Source organism: Ictidomys tridecemlineatus, chromosome 4 (genome assembly GCF_052094955.1).
Source record: "Ictidomys tridecemlineatus isolate mIctTri1 chromosome 4, mIctTri1.hap1, whole genome shotgun sequence".
Lineage (NCBI taxonomy): Eukaryota > Metazoa > Chordata > Mammalia > Rodentia > Sciuridae > Ictidomys > Ictidomys tridecemlineatus.
Genome location: NC_135480.1, coordinates 137086255 through 137105987, shown reverse-complemented (window position 1 = coordinate 137105987; position 19733 = coordinate 137086255). Strand labels below are relative to the sequence as shown.

Genomic DNA, 19733 nt, shown 5'->3' with positions numbered 1-19733 from the left:
CTGGGACCCCACACAGCCTGATGCAGTAGCTCAAGGTCAGGGTTTCCCATGTACCTGCTTTATGCCCGTGGGAAAGCTTCTCATCTATAACAACAAGAAAAGCAACACTTTATAGTCTATTTAATACATTATATTATTGTATTATTGATAAAAATTAAATTAGTTAATAATTGTTAATAATTAGTAAATATAACTGCCCAGACCTGTGCCTGGTGCATAATAAATGCTACAATATATTAAATAAAATCATTTATAAAAAACTTGTTTTTTTCTTTTTATTAATTTTGGAGGCTTTGGGTTGTCAGACCTGAACCATTTCAAAAGTATCTCACAAGTCTTCTAAACTTTCCATACAGCATATATTTGCATAAACTAACAAAATTAATGCTTTGGGAATCACATGTTTCTAAGAATACATAGAACAGGAATGTGAATACATTACCCACTTTGTCCAGCAGCTGCCTTGCTCTGATACCTTGTGGTTTTTCAAGGAGAGAGGAAAGAGGAATGTGGTTAAAAACCAAAGAACATGCTGGAAATAGAGATGCCCTTACTTCATTGTGTCACTCTTTTCCCATTGCTGTTCCATGAATACGTAGCCAGGAATTTAATAGTAGGTCCTCATCGAACAGTTTACATCAGTTGTTCTGCTCATAGTTTCTTAATGGAAAATGTAAAGATTGCAGGTAAAATCTGCTTTTTAAAATCGCAAAATTACTTTGTTGTGTCTACTGCCCCCAACAGACTGAAGACTTTGGTAGACCACCTCCTTAGCCGCTTTAGGAAAAAACCACCCCTAGTTTCTTTGTAAGAAGATATTTTGCAGGCACTGATATTGAGTTTGGAGCTATTGATTAAAAGAAAATACACTGTTCATTGTCATTTCTCAGAATGAAAAAAATAGCTAGACCTTTTTCTCCCTGACAGAAATCGACCGCCTGTTGTTGCCTCAGTTGAAAAACCATTCTGACCTAATGGGTGGCTTGTGGCAGACGCCACTATTGAACAGCAGCCACTAATTTAAAAACTGAATCAGCACTGAGAAGTATCGAAATGACTGGACTTAGCAGAATTTTCCAAATGATGCACTTTACCAAACCATGAAGGACAAGAATTACTTAAGATGACACACAAAGTCTGAATCAAGTTTTTTACTTTATTTTTTTTAAATTGAGTTAAAATTCATGTAACATAAAATCAACCACTTTAAATGAACAATTTAAATTTAGTCACAATGTTCTTCAACCACCGCCTTGTCTAGTTTCTAGTACATTTTAATCACCCAAAATAAAACCCTGTCCACACGAGGTAATTACTTCCTATTCTCCCTGTGTATTTTATAGAAAGACTAATTATAGGGATTTTGTATGTACATGTGTTATGCACATATGTGTAATGTCTTTTTGTTTCAAGGTTGAATGATCACATTAAAAATGGAAATTTAGCCAGGTGCCATGGCACATACGTATAATCCTAGTGGCTTGTAAGGCTGAGGCAGGAGGATTGCAAGTTCAAAGCCAGTCTCAGCAACTTAGCAAGACCCTGTCCCAAAAGAAAAAAATAAAATAAAATCGGCTGGGGATGTGGTTCAGTGGTTAAGTGCTCCTGGGTTCAAACCCTGGTTCCAAAAATAAAATAAAATTGGAAGTTTAGGTAGGCTTGACCTTTTCAGTAAAAAAAAAAAAAAAAAAAGGCTACAATGGTCGGGAAAGATAACTCCAATTTTCTCTGAAAGCATTAAAGAGGAAGATTCATTGTAAGTCATTAGTGGGCAGGTACAGAATGAGAATGACCCCAAACAGTTGTAAGATGGGCAAAATCTCTTCAAGGTATTGAACTCTTATAGAACCTCAAGGAGTGCTGAATGACCCTAGAAAAAAGCTACGGTTCATGTTAATCCTAGTTTTTCTTATGCCATTCTACTTTTTTCATTCTTCCATCCGATTACTTAGTGCCTTGCAAAGGAGAGATAGTCAAGTCATGTTAAAATTGTCAGTGTGGGGCCAGCCTTACTGTTCTGGGGTGGCCACTGCACCCCGCTGGAGTGCTGTGGCATGAGCATGTTCTCCTTCTGGCCTCTTGAGAGTGAGCCAGCTTGCAGCAAATCATTAAATTACTTTAGGCATAGATTAGAGAAAATCTTAAAGGTCTTTAATCTCTTCTCTCCTAAGCATTTATTTCAAATAAAAATACATCTTGATGTGGTGAGGTGGCCAGCACCTTGACAGGGTGATTCTTCCTCAGGAAGGGATGAGACACCTGAGGAAAAGTGGGAAGTAATGAGTGAAGAAATAAGGGGCAAAGTCAGAATTAGTTTTTAAAGCAGAGTGCATGGTACATTCTTCCAGTCCTAGTAGGAGCTGGAACAGAACAGTTAAAAAATGGCTCCTATTCTTTATTTAAGGGAGAGCATCAAAGGCAGGGATAAGGTTTCAGTGGATGGAGTCTTGCTTCATGGTGTCTTGTTGTCAACATGTTGATTGGCATCTTGGGAAGCCACACCCATTTCCTGGAGGCTTTGTGGCTATGTGGCTGCAGCAGGTCACCCCATTTCTGGTGGTGTGTGGGAGCTTTTGGCAGAACTGAATAGGAACTCACAAGTATCTGGGCAGTCTCAACTAGAAGGATTGCCTCTGGAAGTCCCAGATACCAGGTTTTCCTATTCACTGGCTGTGATGTGGGTTTGGTCCAAACACAGTTCACAAATGGCTCTCAACATTGTAGGTTTAGCTAATTTTGCATAGCTTATACTACATGTAAGTCTAGTCTCTGTGAATCAAAGTGTCGATATTGCAAATGAATTAGAAAGTTACCTTTTAAAAGAATCTGGCCATTTTGGGAGGGTATCACTAATCATCCTTTACTTTTTATAATTGAATGCAGCTTGCATCTATATAGTCATGTATTGTGGTTGGTTAAAGCATGATGTGATTGATATAGCCTTCATTTATATTCAGGGACAAATAGTTACAATAATAATAATATGGATCAGCTTTTAAATGAAACAAATTATGAATGCAGAATCATATGTACTTGTCCCAGTCTGGTACTGAGAGGAGGTAAACAAATGGAAAAATGAATGGATGGAATAATTTGTTTCACTGTTATAGTATTTATTTGCATGGAATCCTAACTATAATCAGAAATAATAAAGTCTTTTTTTAAAGATGTTTTCCACATCAATATTATCAAAGTAATACATGCCCATGATAGGGAATATGGAAATTTTTCTATGTGTATTTCATGTGTAATTGTGGTCTTATCCTTTGTGAAATGTTGTGCCCTACATTTTTCACTCAGCCTGACAATGTAAACATCTCCCAATATCTGAAATTCACTCTCAGTAGACATTGTCCTATTTACTCAGAAAGTCATGATGTTATCTATGATGGGAAAAAGATGTTTAATTAAAGTGCTAGCTCTATTCAGAGAGATTGTAGGATGTTTCACTGGTACAGGCCAGAGCACTTATGGACTCTGTAATTAGGTAACCCTTAAAAGCTGCTTATGCCTCTAGACTCTCTAACTGCTTCTTAACTTTTGGCTCTTTAGCCTTATTGATGGTAAGTTATGTATTAAATATTCTCACACATAGAAAGTTCATTCTGTCTGAACCTGATAGTTAGGATGATGATTTTTCTCAAAATACACAAATAGTAGATGTTGGTACTTTTCATGGTGTTAATTCTAGTCATTCAACCTTTTAAGAAAAATATATATCACCTTTTGGGATTCTATAAGAAAGACATTTTGTTAATATTCCATTTTGATGTGTCGTGGAAAAATGTAAGCTCTGTGTGTGTGTGTGAAGAATGCCTGTTTATTAGATATATAAAATCCTTGAAATTTATCAGGAAAAATTCAGCTTTTTATTCATGTGTTAGTTTATCTATAAATTTATGTAATATGGTTTCTGTATTGATTTAAGTATTAAAAAAACCCACAGTGTGTATTAGGATACTTTAGAAATCAGGATGATTAAATAAATCATTATATCCTAATTTATAATAAAACATATGGAATCAAACTTTTTGTTTTTCTTTTAGCCAGATGAATTGTACTTTGAGGAAGGCGACATTATCTACATCACTGACATGGTAAGCCCAGCTAACATTTTATAATTCTATTTGTGTACTAAAGATATAAAACATAACACTGTTGCCATAACATTGTAAATTATTTAATTGTATAGTAAGCAAAATATGTATGCATAAGTCTGTTGATTTGGGCACAATTTATAGAAGAATAAGATTGAAAGTAGCCCTTTTGTTCATCATTAGGACAATAGTTGAATAGACTTTGGTATATCCACAAATGGAATATTATGCAGCCATATGAAGGAATGAAAAATATCTGTATCTGCTCTTATGGAGTAAGTGAAGTGAAAAACAAAAGTGTAATAAAATGCATATGGTATGCCCTCATTTATCTTAGAGAATATATATATATACCTCTGTTTTTCTCAGTTTAAAATAAAAAGTGAAAAGTTGAGTCATAAAATTTAAAAATTAGTTTTGTCTATATGGAGGAAAGCAAATAGGGTAGAAGGAACATAGAAAAGAGACTTTAAGAAAACTGTACTTTGTTTTGAAGGTTTGATTTTGGAATTGTGTAAGTTCTTATAGAGTTATAAAATCAAGCAGTAAAAAGCAATTCCTAAAAACTAAAAACAGAGTGAATCCAATGATCTTAATTATACCCTAGTAATTGCCATAACCGCACAGAGAGGATGTATTCCAAGCAACTTTAACAGTTTGACTGAACATTCCTGGTAGAAAGGACCGAAAGAACTGAGAAAGGGAAGCTAAAAAAGTAAACTCTAGATTTGTAGAAGGCAAATCACTTACATTGTATGGTTTTTATTTGGGATCCCAAATTATGGTGCAATTGGGATATTTTATATACTAAGGAACTATTTTTGAAAACAGTTTTAAGCTGTGATAATGGTATTTGTCTTTCAAACAAATCCTTATTGACTTGAAATATTGAAATATTATAAATATTGAAATATTTACATATTAAATAATTTGATGCCTGGAAATTATTTCAAAATGACCCCAGAGAGGAGATTGGGGATGTGGGGCATATATGAAGCAGTTGGGAAATGGTTTATTATATTGTTCTTTATACTTTTGCATTGGTTTGCATCTTTTCTGTATGTATTTCAGTAGTAGTGCCCTTGCCTAGAACATAGGAGGTTTTGAGTTTAATTTCCAGCACTGCCAACACACATTTACTCCAAAAATGAAAGTAAAATAAAGAGATCTTTAAAAAAATATAAGTATCTCAAAGATAAGACAAATTAAAATTGGACAAAAATATACTGTAGCTAGTTTAATAAAATTTCCCCCTTGTCTTTCATATTATCTCTGATTTGCTTGATTTTTGACGCTCTATGTTGAGGTGTAATTGAGGTTACAGGTGGATGCTGTGTACTTGTAATATAGTGATAAGGGAAATGGAATCCCATAGCTAGGGTGTGAGGAAGCTTGATTAGTGTGGTCAGGGCTGATGTACATTTCATAGTACAGGTGCACCCTGTGTACCAAATGGGTTTAAAAATGACTAAATGCAGCCAGGCACAGTGGCACATGCTTATAATCCCAGCTGAAGAAGGGAGAATCCCAAGTGCAAAGCCAGACTCAGCAACTTAATGAGAACCTGTCTCAAAATAAAAAAGGGCTGGGGATGTGGCTCAATGGTTAAGTGCCCCTGGGTTTAAACCTTGGAACCCTGTTCCCTCCCCCCAAAAAAGTGACTAAATGCAGACTGGATTTGGTGCCACTTAATTTAATTCTTCTTTCACCAGAGTGATACCAACTGGTGGAAAGGAACCTGCAAAGGCAGGACTGGGCTAATTCCAAGCAACTATGGTAAGTGTTGCCCAAGTGGCTTTACTTTAGCTACACTATATTTCTTCTTAATTATCTGGTTCTAGGGAACTTTGGGCTTGCAGAATTCAGAGAAGTGGCTGAGAATTCAGAGAAGATCAAGTGTGTTCGGGGTGGTATGGTCAATAGACTATGGCTGAGAATTCAGTGGAGTTGTTTGCTAGAGTAGGACAATTTCCACTCTATAAGCCTCCTATTAGTAAAGTGGCCATGAACACCAGATGTACCTTGGCTTAAGAGAACATATTTTATCATTCTTGAAAAAAACAACAACAAGGTTTCCAAGGAAACTCTTATGGTTTTATTTTATTCAGCTCTTAATGCAATTCTTTTCATGCTCTTAAATTAAATCTCACAGATTGTTTCTTGGACTAGCTCTTTTGTTTGTTATGAAGAACACCCTGTTTGGGGCAGCGATGTTCATTCATTAAATGCTCATCATGGCAGTTTGGGGAACCCAAGCACTGGGTGTAGCTCCTGTCATGAAGCTGCCTCTAGTTGGAAGAAGGACAAAACAGACAAAAACACTTCAGTGGAAATCAGCAAAGTCAAAAGAGCACAGGATTGAAAATGAGGATCCTGGGTTTTAATCCTTTGTCTTCCACTTCTCAATAACAGGGTGCTTTATTTAGTTCAGACATCTAATTGCTACCTTTGGGATTAAGTTTCTGTATCTATATGATGAAAGGGTTGGATTCAGATCATTTCTGAGATCCCTTTGGACTGTAGCATGATGTGAATCCTTAGAGCTGGCTGGCATTGGGCACCAGATCCAAACGCTGGAGAATGACTTAGAAAATGTCCAGGGAGGTCCTTCAAAACTCTGAGGCCATGGGGATGAAGGCTAAGGCTTGTGGTCCTGCATAGGGGCCCTGTATGCCCTGGTCTAAGGGTGGTACTCTTCTTTGTCCTTAAAAAAAAAAAAAAAACACTTCAGGGCTGGGGATATAGCTCAGTTGGTAGAATGCTTGTCTTACATGCACAAAGCCCTGGGTTCAATCCCCAGCACCACCAAAAAAAAAAAAGAAACCCCACAAAAAAACACTTCAAATGTTTCTTTTCCTCGAAGCCTTTGAAATACCAGATGTACCTTTCCTGTATACTCCATTTCCAGCCTTGATCATAGACACTGAGAGTAGAAAATGTCCTTCTGCCATTTGGGTTCCCCATAGCCAAAGCAGTGTCCTGCTACAGTCCCATGGCAGGAGGAGCGGTCCTAAAGTTGCCCTTAAGTCATAAGCTTCTTGTAGGCATTGCAGCTCATTCTAGGACCCAGTGAACACACCTTCCTAGAGGCAGGTAGGTCTGTTGATTATGAAATATTTCCCCCACCCCCTCCTACTTGCACACACAGGGAATTAGAATTGCTTTCAGGTATCTTCAAAGTAGGGTATTTTACAGAAAGAAAAAAGTGAACATCAGACGCTTTCTTTTGCATTTTTGTGACTAAGTTTATGAAATACTTGAGTATACTGGTATTTGAGTCAGGAATCTGTTTGGTTTTAATTTACATTTCCAGTTAATTGCTGTGTTATTGCCTTATTGCTTGGCTTGGTTTTATTTAACACATAATTCAGCTTTTTTTTTTAAAGCAGGCACTATCAATTTTGATATTTATTTTTTTTTTAATCCACATAAAAGTAAGGGAAGCTGTATTGTCTGAGGCTCTGTCATTCATAAAGCTGGGGGACTGTGGGACATAAGCAGCTTCAGCAAATCACTTGGGCACTCTCAACATTGGGCTTGCACTTTTTATTTTCAATCTAGTGGCTGAGCAGGCAGAGTCCATTGACAATCCACTGCATGAAGCTGCAAAAAGAGGTAGGTGTGATTGTTTTTGATTGAGGGGTGCAGTATAGTAAAATACATGGATTTTAATTACACAGATTGATGAGTTTTTCCAAATACATCTGTGGAACCCACACCCAGATGAAAATCTAGAACATTTCTACCGTTACAGAGTATTCTCTCACACACCTTTCCAGTTCAGTCCTTTCCAGACTCCCTCAGAGGCTGGCTTTTATCACCCTAGAAGGGTAAGTATGAGTATAATTAAAATATGTCAGCCAACAAGCAAATTTTTACCAAAAGCACATCAGATAGAGCACGAATCTCTAGGATATATAAAGAACTCAAAAGTCTTAATACCAAAAAAACAAATAACCCTATCAATAAATGGGCCAAGGGACTGAACAGACACTTCTTGGAAGATGATATACAGTCAGTCAACAAATATATGAAAAAATGTTCAACATCTCTAGCAATTAGAGAAATGCAAATCAAAACTACTCTATGATATCATCTTACTCCAGTCAGAGTGGCAGCTATCAAGAATACAAACAACAATGAGTGTTGGTGAGGATGTGGGGGAAAAGGCACACTCACACATTGCTGGTGGAACTGCAAATTGGTGCAGCCAATATGGAAAGCATATTGAGAATCCTTGGAAAACTGGTAATGGAACCACCATTTGACCCAGCTATCCCACTCCTCAGTCTATACCCAAAGGACTTAAAAACAGCATACTACAGAGACACACCCACATCAGTGTTGATAGCAGCACAATAGCTAAACTGTGGAACCAACCTAGATGCCCTTCAGTAAATGAATGGTTAAATAAAATATGGTATATATATATATATACACACACACACACAAGGAATATTACTCAGCAATAAAAGAGAATAAAATCATGGCATTTTCAGGTAAATTGATGGAGTTGGAGAATATCATGCCAAGTGAAGTTAGCCAATCCTAAAAACCCAAATGCCGAATGTTTTCTCTGATTTAAGGATGCTGATTCATAATGGGGTTGGAGGGGGGCATGGAAGGATTAGACAAACTCTAGATAGGGCAAAAGGGAGGTAAGGGTTGGGAGCGGAGTGTGGGGGTAGGAAAGACAATGGAATGAGATGGACATCATTACCCTAAGTACAAGTATGAAGACACAAATGGTGTGACTCAGAGTACAACCAGAGGTATGAAAAATTGTGCTCTATATGTGTAACATGAATTGTAATACATTCTGCTGTCATATGTAATAAATTAAGATAAAAAAGTGTCAGCCAACAAACACTGTTGAGTGTTTTACCTTCCTGTGCTCTGGGTGGTAATAGGCATATGGAATGATAGGTCTATGGCCTGTAAGGCTCAGAGTCAAGCAGAGGAGAGAGATGTATGGCTGCTTGTTAAAATACAGTGTGATAAGTACAGCAATTGAAATGTGTTTAAACACAATGTAGTGGCCAGAGTGCACACGTGGAGGGCAGGCATGTGGAGGTGTTCTGGGGGAGAATATTGATGTAAAAAGGTTTGGAAAGGAAGGAAGTGAGCCACAGGGATTAGTCTGGGGAAGAGCCATGGCCAAACAGTGATGAGCCTTGTCTTGGGCTTTCTCCTATCAGTGATTCTTAGCTCGCATAGTTCTTCCCTGCAAACCCTGGGAACATTTGGCAATATATGGAGACATTGTACTGTCATGACTGGAGGGATGCTACTGGCTTTTTTTTTTTTTTTTTTTTTTTTTTTTTTTTTTTTTTTAGCATAGAGGTTGAGAAAGTTGCTAAATCAAAGGCATTACAAAGAATTCTCCAGTCCCAAATGGCAATAGCACTGATGTTGAAAAACCCTTCTGTAAATCATAGGGTATTTTGGTAAAGCCTCAGTAAGCTCTATTTTGTTTTGTTTTATATCTTTTTGAAATATGAATGTGCAAAAGGAAATTATTAGTTTAGAATTACTAAACTGACATTTTAAAAAATCTTGGTAAATTAGATACTTAGGGCATTAGCCTGAAGATTTTAAATTAATAGTTATACTTTAGCAAATAAGAGCAGTGTCTTTGAGTAGGTTATTTAGTGTTTCTTCTCAAGTAAGAACTAAGATGTATTTTTTGTTGTTTTGGGGGGAGGGAGGGTTCCAGGGGATTGAACCCAGGGGTGCTTAACCACTGAGTCACATCCCCATTCCTTTTTATTTTTTATTTTGAGACAGGGTGCTTGCTAAGTTGTTTAGGGCCTTGCTCAATTGCTCAGGCTGGCTTTGAACTTGAGGTCCTCCTGTCTCAGCTTTCAGAGCAGTAGGTATTATAGGCATATGCCACAATGCCTGTCCTGAAATGCATTTTTAATGTGAATATGAATAGTTTTTGTTTGTATTGAGGTTTAACTTTTTTCTTTCAAGTTCCAGAATTTTGCAAAGGAAAGAAACACACACACACACACACACACACACACACACACACACACACACACACACGATTTTTTTAAGAGTAGAAATACCTAAGTAGAGCTATTTAGGCAACTCTTTCCATCAACCTACCGTTAAAAATTGATGATAATGCTTTCCATTAACAAACTGGAAGTCCAAGTGTGCCATACTAAATGTATTAGTGGATAGGTCTTAATTGGAGACTTGCTGATTAGCCCTTTTCTTGTGTTTTTATAAATGTAAAATTCTTTTCAGGCAACTTGAGCTGGTTGAGAGAGTGTTTGGACAACCGAGTGGGTGTTAATGGCTTAGACAAGGCTGGAAGCACCGCCTTATACTGGGCTTGTCATGGTGGCCATAAAGGTAATATGTTTTGTTTGCTATTAAAAATGAATCTCTGTGATGCTAAAATGTGTTTCACCTAATGGAGTCAGATTCACAAAAATGGAAAAAAAAAAAAAACCAAAACCCCAAAACAGCATTGGCTATCTTTTACAAATCCTTTAGAACATCAGTCAAAAGCCTTGTTCCTGGAAGCCCTGTGGAACAGTGGGTGGAACGTGGCCAGTCAGCCCACTTCACAGACCTCTCACTTGAAAAATCGGAAACTTCTTTTTCCTCTCAAAGAAAACTAACCAGAAAACAACAGTAGTATAAAAATAAACCCACTTTCTAATCTTACAGAAGAAAAGGGCAGAACTGTCTCCTCTAGCTTTTTGCATTTTAAGTTTAATGCACAATTGTAGATTGAGAAGGGAGACAGCGTTGCTTAAGTGTGTGATTCAGTGGCTACTTGGTTACAATCAGTGATTATGACGAGAGTTCTAGATGATGATGGAGTCTAGATGTATTTCATCCTAGCCAAAAAAATCTACCATTTTATACCTCTCTCTATAATGCACAAAAAAATAAACCCCACTATGGGAAATAAAGAGCCTGACAAATTAAAGAGCATAACCAAAGGAAAATCTGTGACTCTCTCTCTTATTTTAGCTAATAGGCACGTTAGTTATATGAATGCTAAGTATCATGGCAAGTGTGAAACTATTCCTATTAATAGCTTTCAAATGAAAATACTAAAGCCAAACCTGTTTGAAAAAAAATATTTTTCTTAAAATATTTCTATTTCTTTAGATTATTATGTTTTTCTTTACAGAAATTTTGAGAAGTTTATAATAAGAATGTTATTGAAGATTCTGCTAAAGAATACTCTCTTTAAACATTATTATGCTTAGTTTTATCAAACTTTTACTTTTCATTCTTAAGAAATATCTCTTCTATTTGAATTTCAGATATAGTGGAAGTGCTATTTACTCAGCCAAATATTGAACTGAACCAACAGGTGAGACTATTCAGTATGAGGAAATCGTTTAACACACCTGCCTTGTTCTCTTTGGCACAGTACAGCTTATGGGCACATAAAGTATTTTACTCAAAATACTATAAGCACATAGATTCTTGCTTTCCTTTTTCATTTAATGGTGCTGGGATTTGAAGCCAGGGCCTTGAGCATGCTGGGCAAGCCCTTTACCACTGAACCACACCCCTGGTCCTTAGTACACAGTTTTTAAACACTATTATTACTGTATTAAAATTTAAATTGAACAGAGCCCAAAGTACCTATCCCTCATCTCCTTGTGTATCACTTTCAGCTGTTAGCTCTTTCTTCCTGTATGTACCTTTGTGTTACTGAGGAATAGGCTGGTGGAGCCGTCTGGTCATGTATCATCTTTATGTGTATATTTGCTTCCTATTTGATCAATGAAGGTTGTCAGCTCCCCAGTTCCCATCTCCCAGTATCTCAGCATCCAACCTTTCCTTCTTTGTATAATGTTTACATTATTGTCACTAAGTAATGTTCACTGCTTGTATAACTTTTTGTTTCTCTTTAGTTATTGACTTTTATTTAGCTTGTTCTTTCTGTCACTAGGACTGCTGCGCTGTTTTATACTCCCTTGATAGACTGTCTGTATAAGATAATCCATGAACTTTTTTTTCTTTCCCCGTCTTGGTCTCACCCTTCTTGTAGCAATTCATCTTCATGTTCCAACCTGAGCAATTTCATCTCTGCTACTCTTTGCCATCTTTCTTAGAGTCACGTTCTCCTTTCTGCTGTGTTGTCACTTTTCTGGACCTGTGTCTTCCTTTGTTGGAGATCATTTCTTCAAGTAGATTCCTGAGAAAGAGGAGCTTGGGATTGATTATTAAAAACTGATCACAATTCTAGGTTGCAAATAATTTTGAAGATGTAGCTCCATGGTATTCTTGTTCCCAGGGTGGCTTTTGAGAAGCCTGATACCATTTTGATTCCTATATTAGTGAATTTTCTATTATTATAATGAAATATCCAAGGCAGGCTACTTTATAAAGAATTGAGGTTTATGGGGCTAACCGTTCTGGAGGTTTAAGGGCATGGTGCTGGCATCAGCATGGCTCTGTTGAAGATCTTCAGGAGGATGGCATCAAAGTGGTGGGAATGTATGTGATAGGAAGAGATCATATTTCTAGACGGGAAGGCAGAGAGAGACTGTGGTTCCCATAGTCCCTTTGGAATTCAGTGTCCCCAGATGACCTAAGTACCTTGTACTAGTCAGCTTTTTGACACTTTAACAGGTATCTGCAATAATCAACTTATAGAAAGAAAAGGTACATATTGGCTGTCAGTTTTGGAAGTTCTAGTCTATGATTGGTAGGACCCATTTCTGGCTGGCAGGGGGCTTCTTTGTGGGGTGAAGTGGTGAGGTCCTGGCTGTTTTGCTGCTGAGCAACCCCTAGATGCTACTATAAATGCACTCCTCCCTTTTCTTCATGTGGGGTTGTACTGCTTCACCAGAGGAGTATCCTACAGCCTCCTGCCTGGGTGTGTTCCCTTAACTGCACACACTGGGGCGGTAGGACAGGTAAAAGTAGCTGAGAGAGGCATCTTACTGTTTAGTTTGTAAATTTGTCACCCAACCCTTAGCTTTTGGTTTCTGGTCTTCTTGCTACCTATGTCCATAAGCTTGGAAGTTATCTGGTTAATTTCTCAATGAAGTTATTCCACCATCTTTACTTGGTCTGGCAACAGGGGGGTCTTTGGGTTCTGGTTACTTCTTATTCTTTCAACTAGAACCTGTTTTTACCCCATGCCTCATTCTTACCACAGTGTCTCCAGGAATCCCTAATTCCAAATTCTTGCCAGGTTTCTATGAGGGTCAATTCCTTGCTCCCTTCTATGTCCCCCTCTGTGGGCATCTGAGTTTCAGCTTGTACTCTGCCACATCACTTCTACTCCTCCATCCCATTCCCACTCCCTAAAATGACTCATCGCTCATGGCTGGAGTCTCCTTTCTTCCTCCACTCTTCCCTTTGGAATTTTGTAGTTTCTATAATTTGTTCTCATTTTAGGTTTAATTAGAGAAACTTGATGTTTGCATTCAGTACACCTTCTCATTTTAAAATGCTGCTTTCCCTTTCTGTCATCATAGAACAAGTTGGGAGACACGGCTTTGCACGCTGCTGCCTGGAAGGGTTATGCAGACATTGTCCAGCTGCTTCTGGCAAAAGGTAATGTTCGTGATGAATATATCTGGTCTTTGCTTACCCAAAAAAATAGGTTACTTAAAATTATACTATTTGAAATAGTAGAAAGAATAATAATCTTCTAAACTGTAATTTTAACCCCTCTTCTGTGTATACCACAGAGCTGGTATGATGAGATGAAATTATTGGGGTTATTTATGTTGCTTTAATTCTAAATTGAAACCTTTACTTATAAATTAAAAGCTTTAAAATTATGGATATTATCTTTGGGAAGAACTTACTGTGCATATCTGAAGGATTATAGGGCCTTAGAAGAAAGAGGTGTGTTCACATATATATGGGGGAGATCTTGTCTGAGAAATCTGCACGGGCAAACTTGCTGATCTCATAGGAAAGTCTTGATAGATAAGAAAGAATGTTGGGACTGCTTTACCTTGCTTTGAGCTGAGCAGTTGTTAGATGTACAAGAATGAGAGATGCCTTGTTTTTATACAGTCTATGTGCTTATAGTATATATAGCTGGCCCTGGACATGGCTACTAATGCTGCCTGTGCACCTCTCCTGAAAAAGGAGCAGGGAACAGGTATTTGTTTTAAATCCTTCTTTCTCCTCCGGTGCCTCCATGACTATCAGAGGAAACATGTAAATTATGGGCTGATCATCCGTTCATCCATTTGTCCCGTACATTATTAATGAACCCTTATAGAGGGCCAGACATAATACCCCATAACACAACTTGATTCAGAGGCTATAATGTAGACAAGGGGCCAGGCCATAAGTGACATGTAATCATCATTGGGGATCCTTGGCAATGTTGTAAAATATATAGGAGGAAATGCTTTTGATTTTAAGTATGTTGATGATATAAGTTCTAGGTCTAAAAGGGCAGAGTGTGAGTCAGTTTTTGATGCTGTTACCAAAATACCTGACAAGAACGACTTAGAAAAGGAAAATTTATTTTGGCTCATAGTTTCAGAGGTTTAGTTTATGGTGGGCCAACTTCATTCCTTTGGGTCCAAGGAGAGGAAGAACATCAAGATAGAAGGGTCTGGTGGAAGAATGCTGCTCTATTCATGGTGACCAGGAGACAGAGGTGGGGGGAAGGGACTGCAGAGAAGGTGAACCTTTCCATGGCACCCCCCCAGGGACCCATCTCCTCTAGTCATGCTACACCTGCCTACAGTTACCTACCCAGCCTATTCAAACTAGATGGACTGATTAGGTTACAGCTCTCACATTCTAATCATTTCGGCTCTGAATATCCCTGCATCAACACAGGAGCTTTTGAGGAGCTCATATCCAAACCATGATAGTCAAACAGCATTAGGTCCACTATTGTGCTCCTCTGAAGGTTGTGCCAAGAGCAGCCACTAGCCTGTGTGCACCTGAGCCCTTGAAAAGAAGCTGCCTGAATTGAGTTGTACTATAAATATAAAATGCACACCCCATTTTTTTTTAGGATTTAGTGAAAAAAGTACAATACCACAATAATTTTTATATTGGATTACATGTTGCAATGATCTTTTAGATATTTAGTAGGTTAAGTAAAACATTATTAAAAGTAATTTCACTTTTTGCAAATGTGTTTACTATAAAATTTAAAATTAACTGTGTGGATCACCTTGTATTTATATTAGTGCTGCTCCAAGGGAACTCAGGAAATAAATGTGTTTCTTCTCTAGCATCCTTGTTTCTGAATATTTCCTGTCCTGATAAACATGAGTATGAGTTCTATAATATAATTTAATTTATTTGTCATAGAACTGTTAGCCCTCAGGAATTTTGACTTGACAGAATGAGAATTTCCGTATAACCTGAGGGATAGATGCAGATCTGGTCAATAGAATGAGATTTTTGCAAATTGGTGAAAATACTGTGGCAGAAAGGGTGAATTGAGAGAACCTTCTTGGAAGGTCACCTGGCAGTAGCTAACAGAATTAAAAATGTGCCTATCTTTATATTTCAGCACCCCATCTAGGAAACTGTCCTTTAAGTATTTGTGGGAACAAATGTGTTGCTTAAGGATGTTCATTGTAGTATCTGTGATAATCAGAGTTAGGAACAGCTTAGGTACCTATCATTAAAGCAAAGATTAAATAAATTTTGGACCATCTATAAAATAGAATGTTTATAAATACTTAAATATATTTCAGTTATATGCACGCTGCCAGAAAAGAGCACCATTTGTATATTGTTTAAAGTATGACATTGGAAACCAACATATGTAGTATGATTTTGTATACATGTTCACATATGTCTGTGGATGCATGGATACACATAAGGGAAACAAGAACTCAGGCTCACTTGTAGGAATGGTTACCTCTGGAGAGGGTAAAAGACTGGACAGAATCCAGGAATACAATGCAAATGTATTCATGGATTCTGATGTAATTTTTAGCACAAAGTCAAAGTGGATAGAAAAGGGCTTACTGTAACAGTGAATTGGGGAACAATGAGTTGCCGCTGGGTTTTTTTTTTGTGTGTGTGTGTGTGTTTGTGTGTGTGTTGCCATTCTGCTAATTTACATGAGCATGTATGTACAGATATGAAAATATTAATCCCTTCAAGATTAACCCAGAGGTATTTTTTAAAAGACCTTCTTGAGCAGAACAAGAGGGAAGGGGTGTGTTGAATTTAAACTCCCCAGACTCCTGCGGAGGCACACATAACCACTGGGGTTTGGTGGTGATTTGGGATTTACTGAGGGGAAGGTAAACTCACAGAAAGGTCCATGAGTACTCCCATAGAGACTGGAAGGGAAAGACTGTGTTTCAATGGAGCATAGGCACCACAGGTGTAGCAGCTGGTCCCTGGTTAAAGATGCCACACACACTACTTTAAGGAGTTTAATTTGGTCCAGTACTGTTCTCTAGTTAGTTTTGCCATATGTGGTTAGCCTTGGTGGAAAGAGGATTGACTACTACTGTATAGTCTTTAAAGACACCTAACTTCCTTTTCTTGTTTTGGGAAGGTGCTAGAACAGACTTACGAAACAATGAGAAGAAGCTGGCCTTGGACATGGCTACTAATGCTGCCTGTGCATCTCTCCTGAAAAAGAAGCAGGGAACAGGTATTTGTTTTAAATCCTTCTTTCTCCTCTGGTGCCTCCATGACCAGCTGACGAATGGGAAAAGATTTTTTTCTTGATAAACTTTTTTTTTTTTTTTTTAAGAGAGAGAGAGAACTTTTTAATATTTATTTATTTCAGTTTTCGGTGGACATAACATCTTTATTTTATTGTATGTGGTGCTGAGGATCGAACCCAGCACCCCGCACATGCCAGGCTAGTGCACTATCGCTTGAGCCACATCCCCAGCCCTTGATAAACTCTTTAGATAGTCCTGAAGTTTGAATATATATATCTCCTTGCTCTAAATCAGAACCTCCAAAATAGAATACCTTCCAGGAAACAAATTTGAAGAAAGATACAGATCTTTCACTATTGTATATGTTTATATGTTGTGTTTTTTTGTTTTGTTTTGTTTTGTTTGCGTGTGTGTTTATTTATTCCTTACAATCAATTTCTCATCACCTTGCTTTCCACAGTCCTTTCCAGAGAACCGTGCTCTGAATTCCCTCACTTCATATATGTACTCATGAGTGGTTATGGCTAAATATTATTCAAATTAAGTATTCAATAGCTCACTGATTATATTTTGTTTAGGAGGAAGAATAAATTTGAAAAAAAATAAAAAAAATAAAGGAAAGCATGTGTGGTTGTTTTGAAAGAAAGGTGTTAAGACACACTTGAGTCATTCGTGGTCACTGTTCAGATCAGCTGCTTATTTGACCTCTCAGTATGTAGTCTAATGAACGTGGCCCCCTGGATTTGTTCTTGTGCATCCTGGGAGGATGTGCCTTGACCTGACCTCCTGTCCACCTCCTTTTATGCCCCTCCAGTGTGTCATTAGCCACCTGGCTCATGCAAGCCAAGAGAGGAAAAAGAGAAGAATACAGAGAACATTAAACCCCTTTCTTCTTACATCTCAAGCTTTACTCTGTTGTCTGATGTTTGACACTTTCATACCATTAAAGTATAAACGAACAGTTGACACTTTTTTCACCATTTTATAAAACGAAACTAGTATGATAGAAGACTCACTTTTTGCAAGTCTTTTGCATTGCTGCTCATTATTTCAGACCTTTTTGGTATTACTTTAGAGCCCAAGTTTAACTAATCTGTGTTGGTATAGAGAGTCAGCAAAAAGACTTTTGAGAAAAGAAATTTCCACTATAAAAGCAAAGGACATTTGTCTCCCTGTAGCTGGATGACATTATTGCTTCTATAGTTCTTGACCTGTGCAGTGGAATATTTGTCAATTTTCTGTTTTTATTAGTGTAATAAAATTCCCATTATTTTTTGAACTCTGGGAAAACTTTTTTCTCCCTCGGGTATCCCTCCTTGTCCTCCATTAATTGAGCTCCAACAATGTGCCTGTATTTGTATTCCATTTTGTTCCCTCCAAAATGATAGGGTAATCTACTGCTACAAGGATTTGAGTAGATGGTTGAATAGGTGACAATTACAAATCAGTTGTCTTTCTTCTAAGTCCTGCTTAAGTTGACATAACATTTGGTGGGGTCCAGCTCTTTTTATTTTAAAATGTTCTTGTTTCATTTCCATCTTTTGTTTCTGAGTATACTTTATTTTCAGTATTTTCTAAAATGAATCTGAAGCTTCCCTGTTTTTGTTCTCTTTCCTTCCTCTCGTGAGTTATCTTTCTACCCAGTGACCTTGCCTTCGGGTAAAGGCAAGGATTGTGACGTGCCTGAAGCCACATGTGCACTTGTCACTGGGAGAGAGGAGGTTGGGAGCACTGCTGTCAGAGTGGAGTGGCTGTTGGTGTGTTCCAAGTTGGTCACCGTGCATGTAGCTTTGTTAGAAACAGACCACTCAGTGCTGTGTACTTTACTCTGCACATCTAAGGAACATGTGGACCACTGTATTTGTGTGCTTCTGTAATAGCAGATACTTAATAGATTAAACAGTAGGAAAAAAATCCCATGAAACTTATAAACCTAGGGTCATAGGGAAGAGTACAGTTTGTTGAGCTGATAGAAGCTTTGACAGGTAAAAAGAAAATCTGAGCAATTAGTAATTTGTTTTGCTTTTCCTGTCCATTTCTTTTAGATGCACTTCGAACATTAAGCAACGCTGAGGACTATCTTGATGATGAAGACTCAGATTAATTCTCTTCGGGAGCTTTGAGACCTAAAACTTTTTTTTCCTTTTGCCATTCCAAAACCTTATTGTTGCCAGAAGAGTATTGGTAACTGTAAGAAAAAAGAAAAAAAAAAGTATATATGAACGTTGCGGTGTTGCACTGTGATTGAGTAGAACGTGGAAATGAATAGTTTTCACCTTCATTTGCCAATAAGTAACCAGATACTTTGCTGTATAAAATACATTTATGTTCACCAGTGTAGAACAAGAAGAGATTATTTCTATTTATCAAGCTAAAAGAATTTAAGGATTTTTTTTTAAATTGGGATATTTTGGGGGAGGGCTGGGGGTTCTTTACCTCAAGGATTGAGATATTTTGAATAGATTTTTTTTCAAGGGGGGGATGCTTATTATAATAATATACCAAAATACTTAATAGGAAATTGTCAGCTATTCTGACAAAAATAAACATTTTAAGTTACTTTATTCCTTTTGTCTGTTTTTTTCATGCTATTACCATTGCTGATAAATAAAGATTTTTATATTCAGTTAAGAAGAGGTTAAATTTATGTTTGTATTTATAAACACAAGAGTCTCATGATTGTCACATTTTTATTTAGCTTTCTGTATTTGCTATGATCAAAGAAAATTATCATTAAGAAGATGCATACTTAATAACATAATTCTAATAATTATGAGATGTTCAGTTTTATAGCCAAAATTATAATGAAAGCAAAGAAACCTAGTAACTCATTACGGTTGGCTCAAGGTTTGAAAGTTAAAAAATATTGATTTCCTCATAAATGATGCGATAGTGTTTTCAGATGGAGTAGACAGGAGCCATGACATTTTTTTGCACGCATTCTCTTTGGTAACATTGTTTCCTCCTGGTGTGGGTCTAGCTCATAATGGTTCAGATTCTTTTGCTGAATCTTCCCTTTACATTG

At 37.3% G+C, this 19733-nt stretch overlaps 1 protein-coding gene across 1 annotated transcript in view; it reads left to right on the top strand.

Moving 5' to 3' along the window:
* Window positions 1-19272, top strand: part of Ostf1 (osteoclast stimulating factor 1) — a 52032-nt gene extending 32760 nt beyond the window's left edge. The window contains exons 3-10 of the mRNA XM_078047480.1: window positions 4047-4097; window positions 5810-5873; window positions 7659-7712; window positions 10356-10463; window positions 11393-11442; window positions 13568-13646; window positions 16594-16692; window positions 18754-19272. Coding sequence (XP_077903606.1) covers window positions 4047-4097; window positions 5810-5873; window positions 7659-7712; window positions 10356-10463; window positions 11393-11442; window positions 13568-13646; window positions 16594-16692; window positions 18754-18812 — 564 coding nt within the window. The 3' untranslated portion in view covers window positions 18813-19272. The remainder of the gene's footprint in view (window positions 1-4046; window positions 4098-5809; window positions 5874-7658; window positions 7713-10355; window positions 10464-11392; window positions 11443-13567; window positions 13647-16593; window positions 16693-18753) is intronic.
* The last annotated feature ends 461 nt before the right edge of the window (window positions 19273-19733 follow it).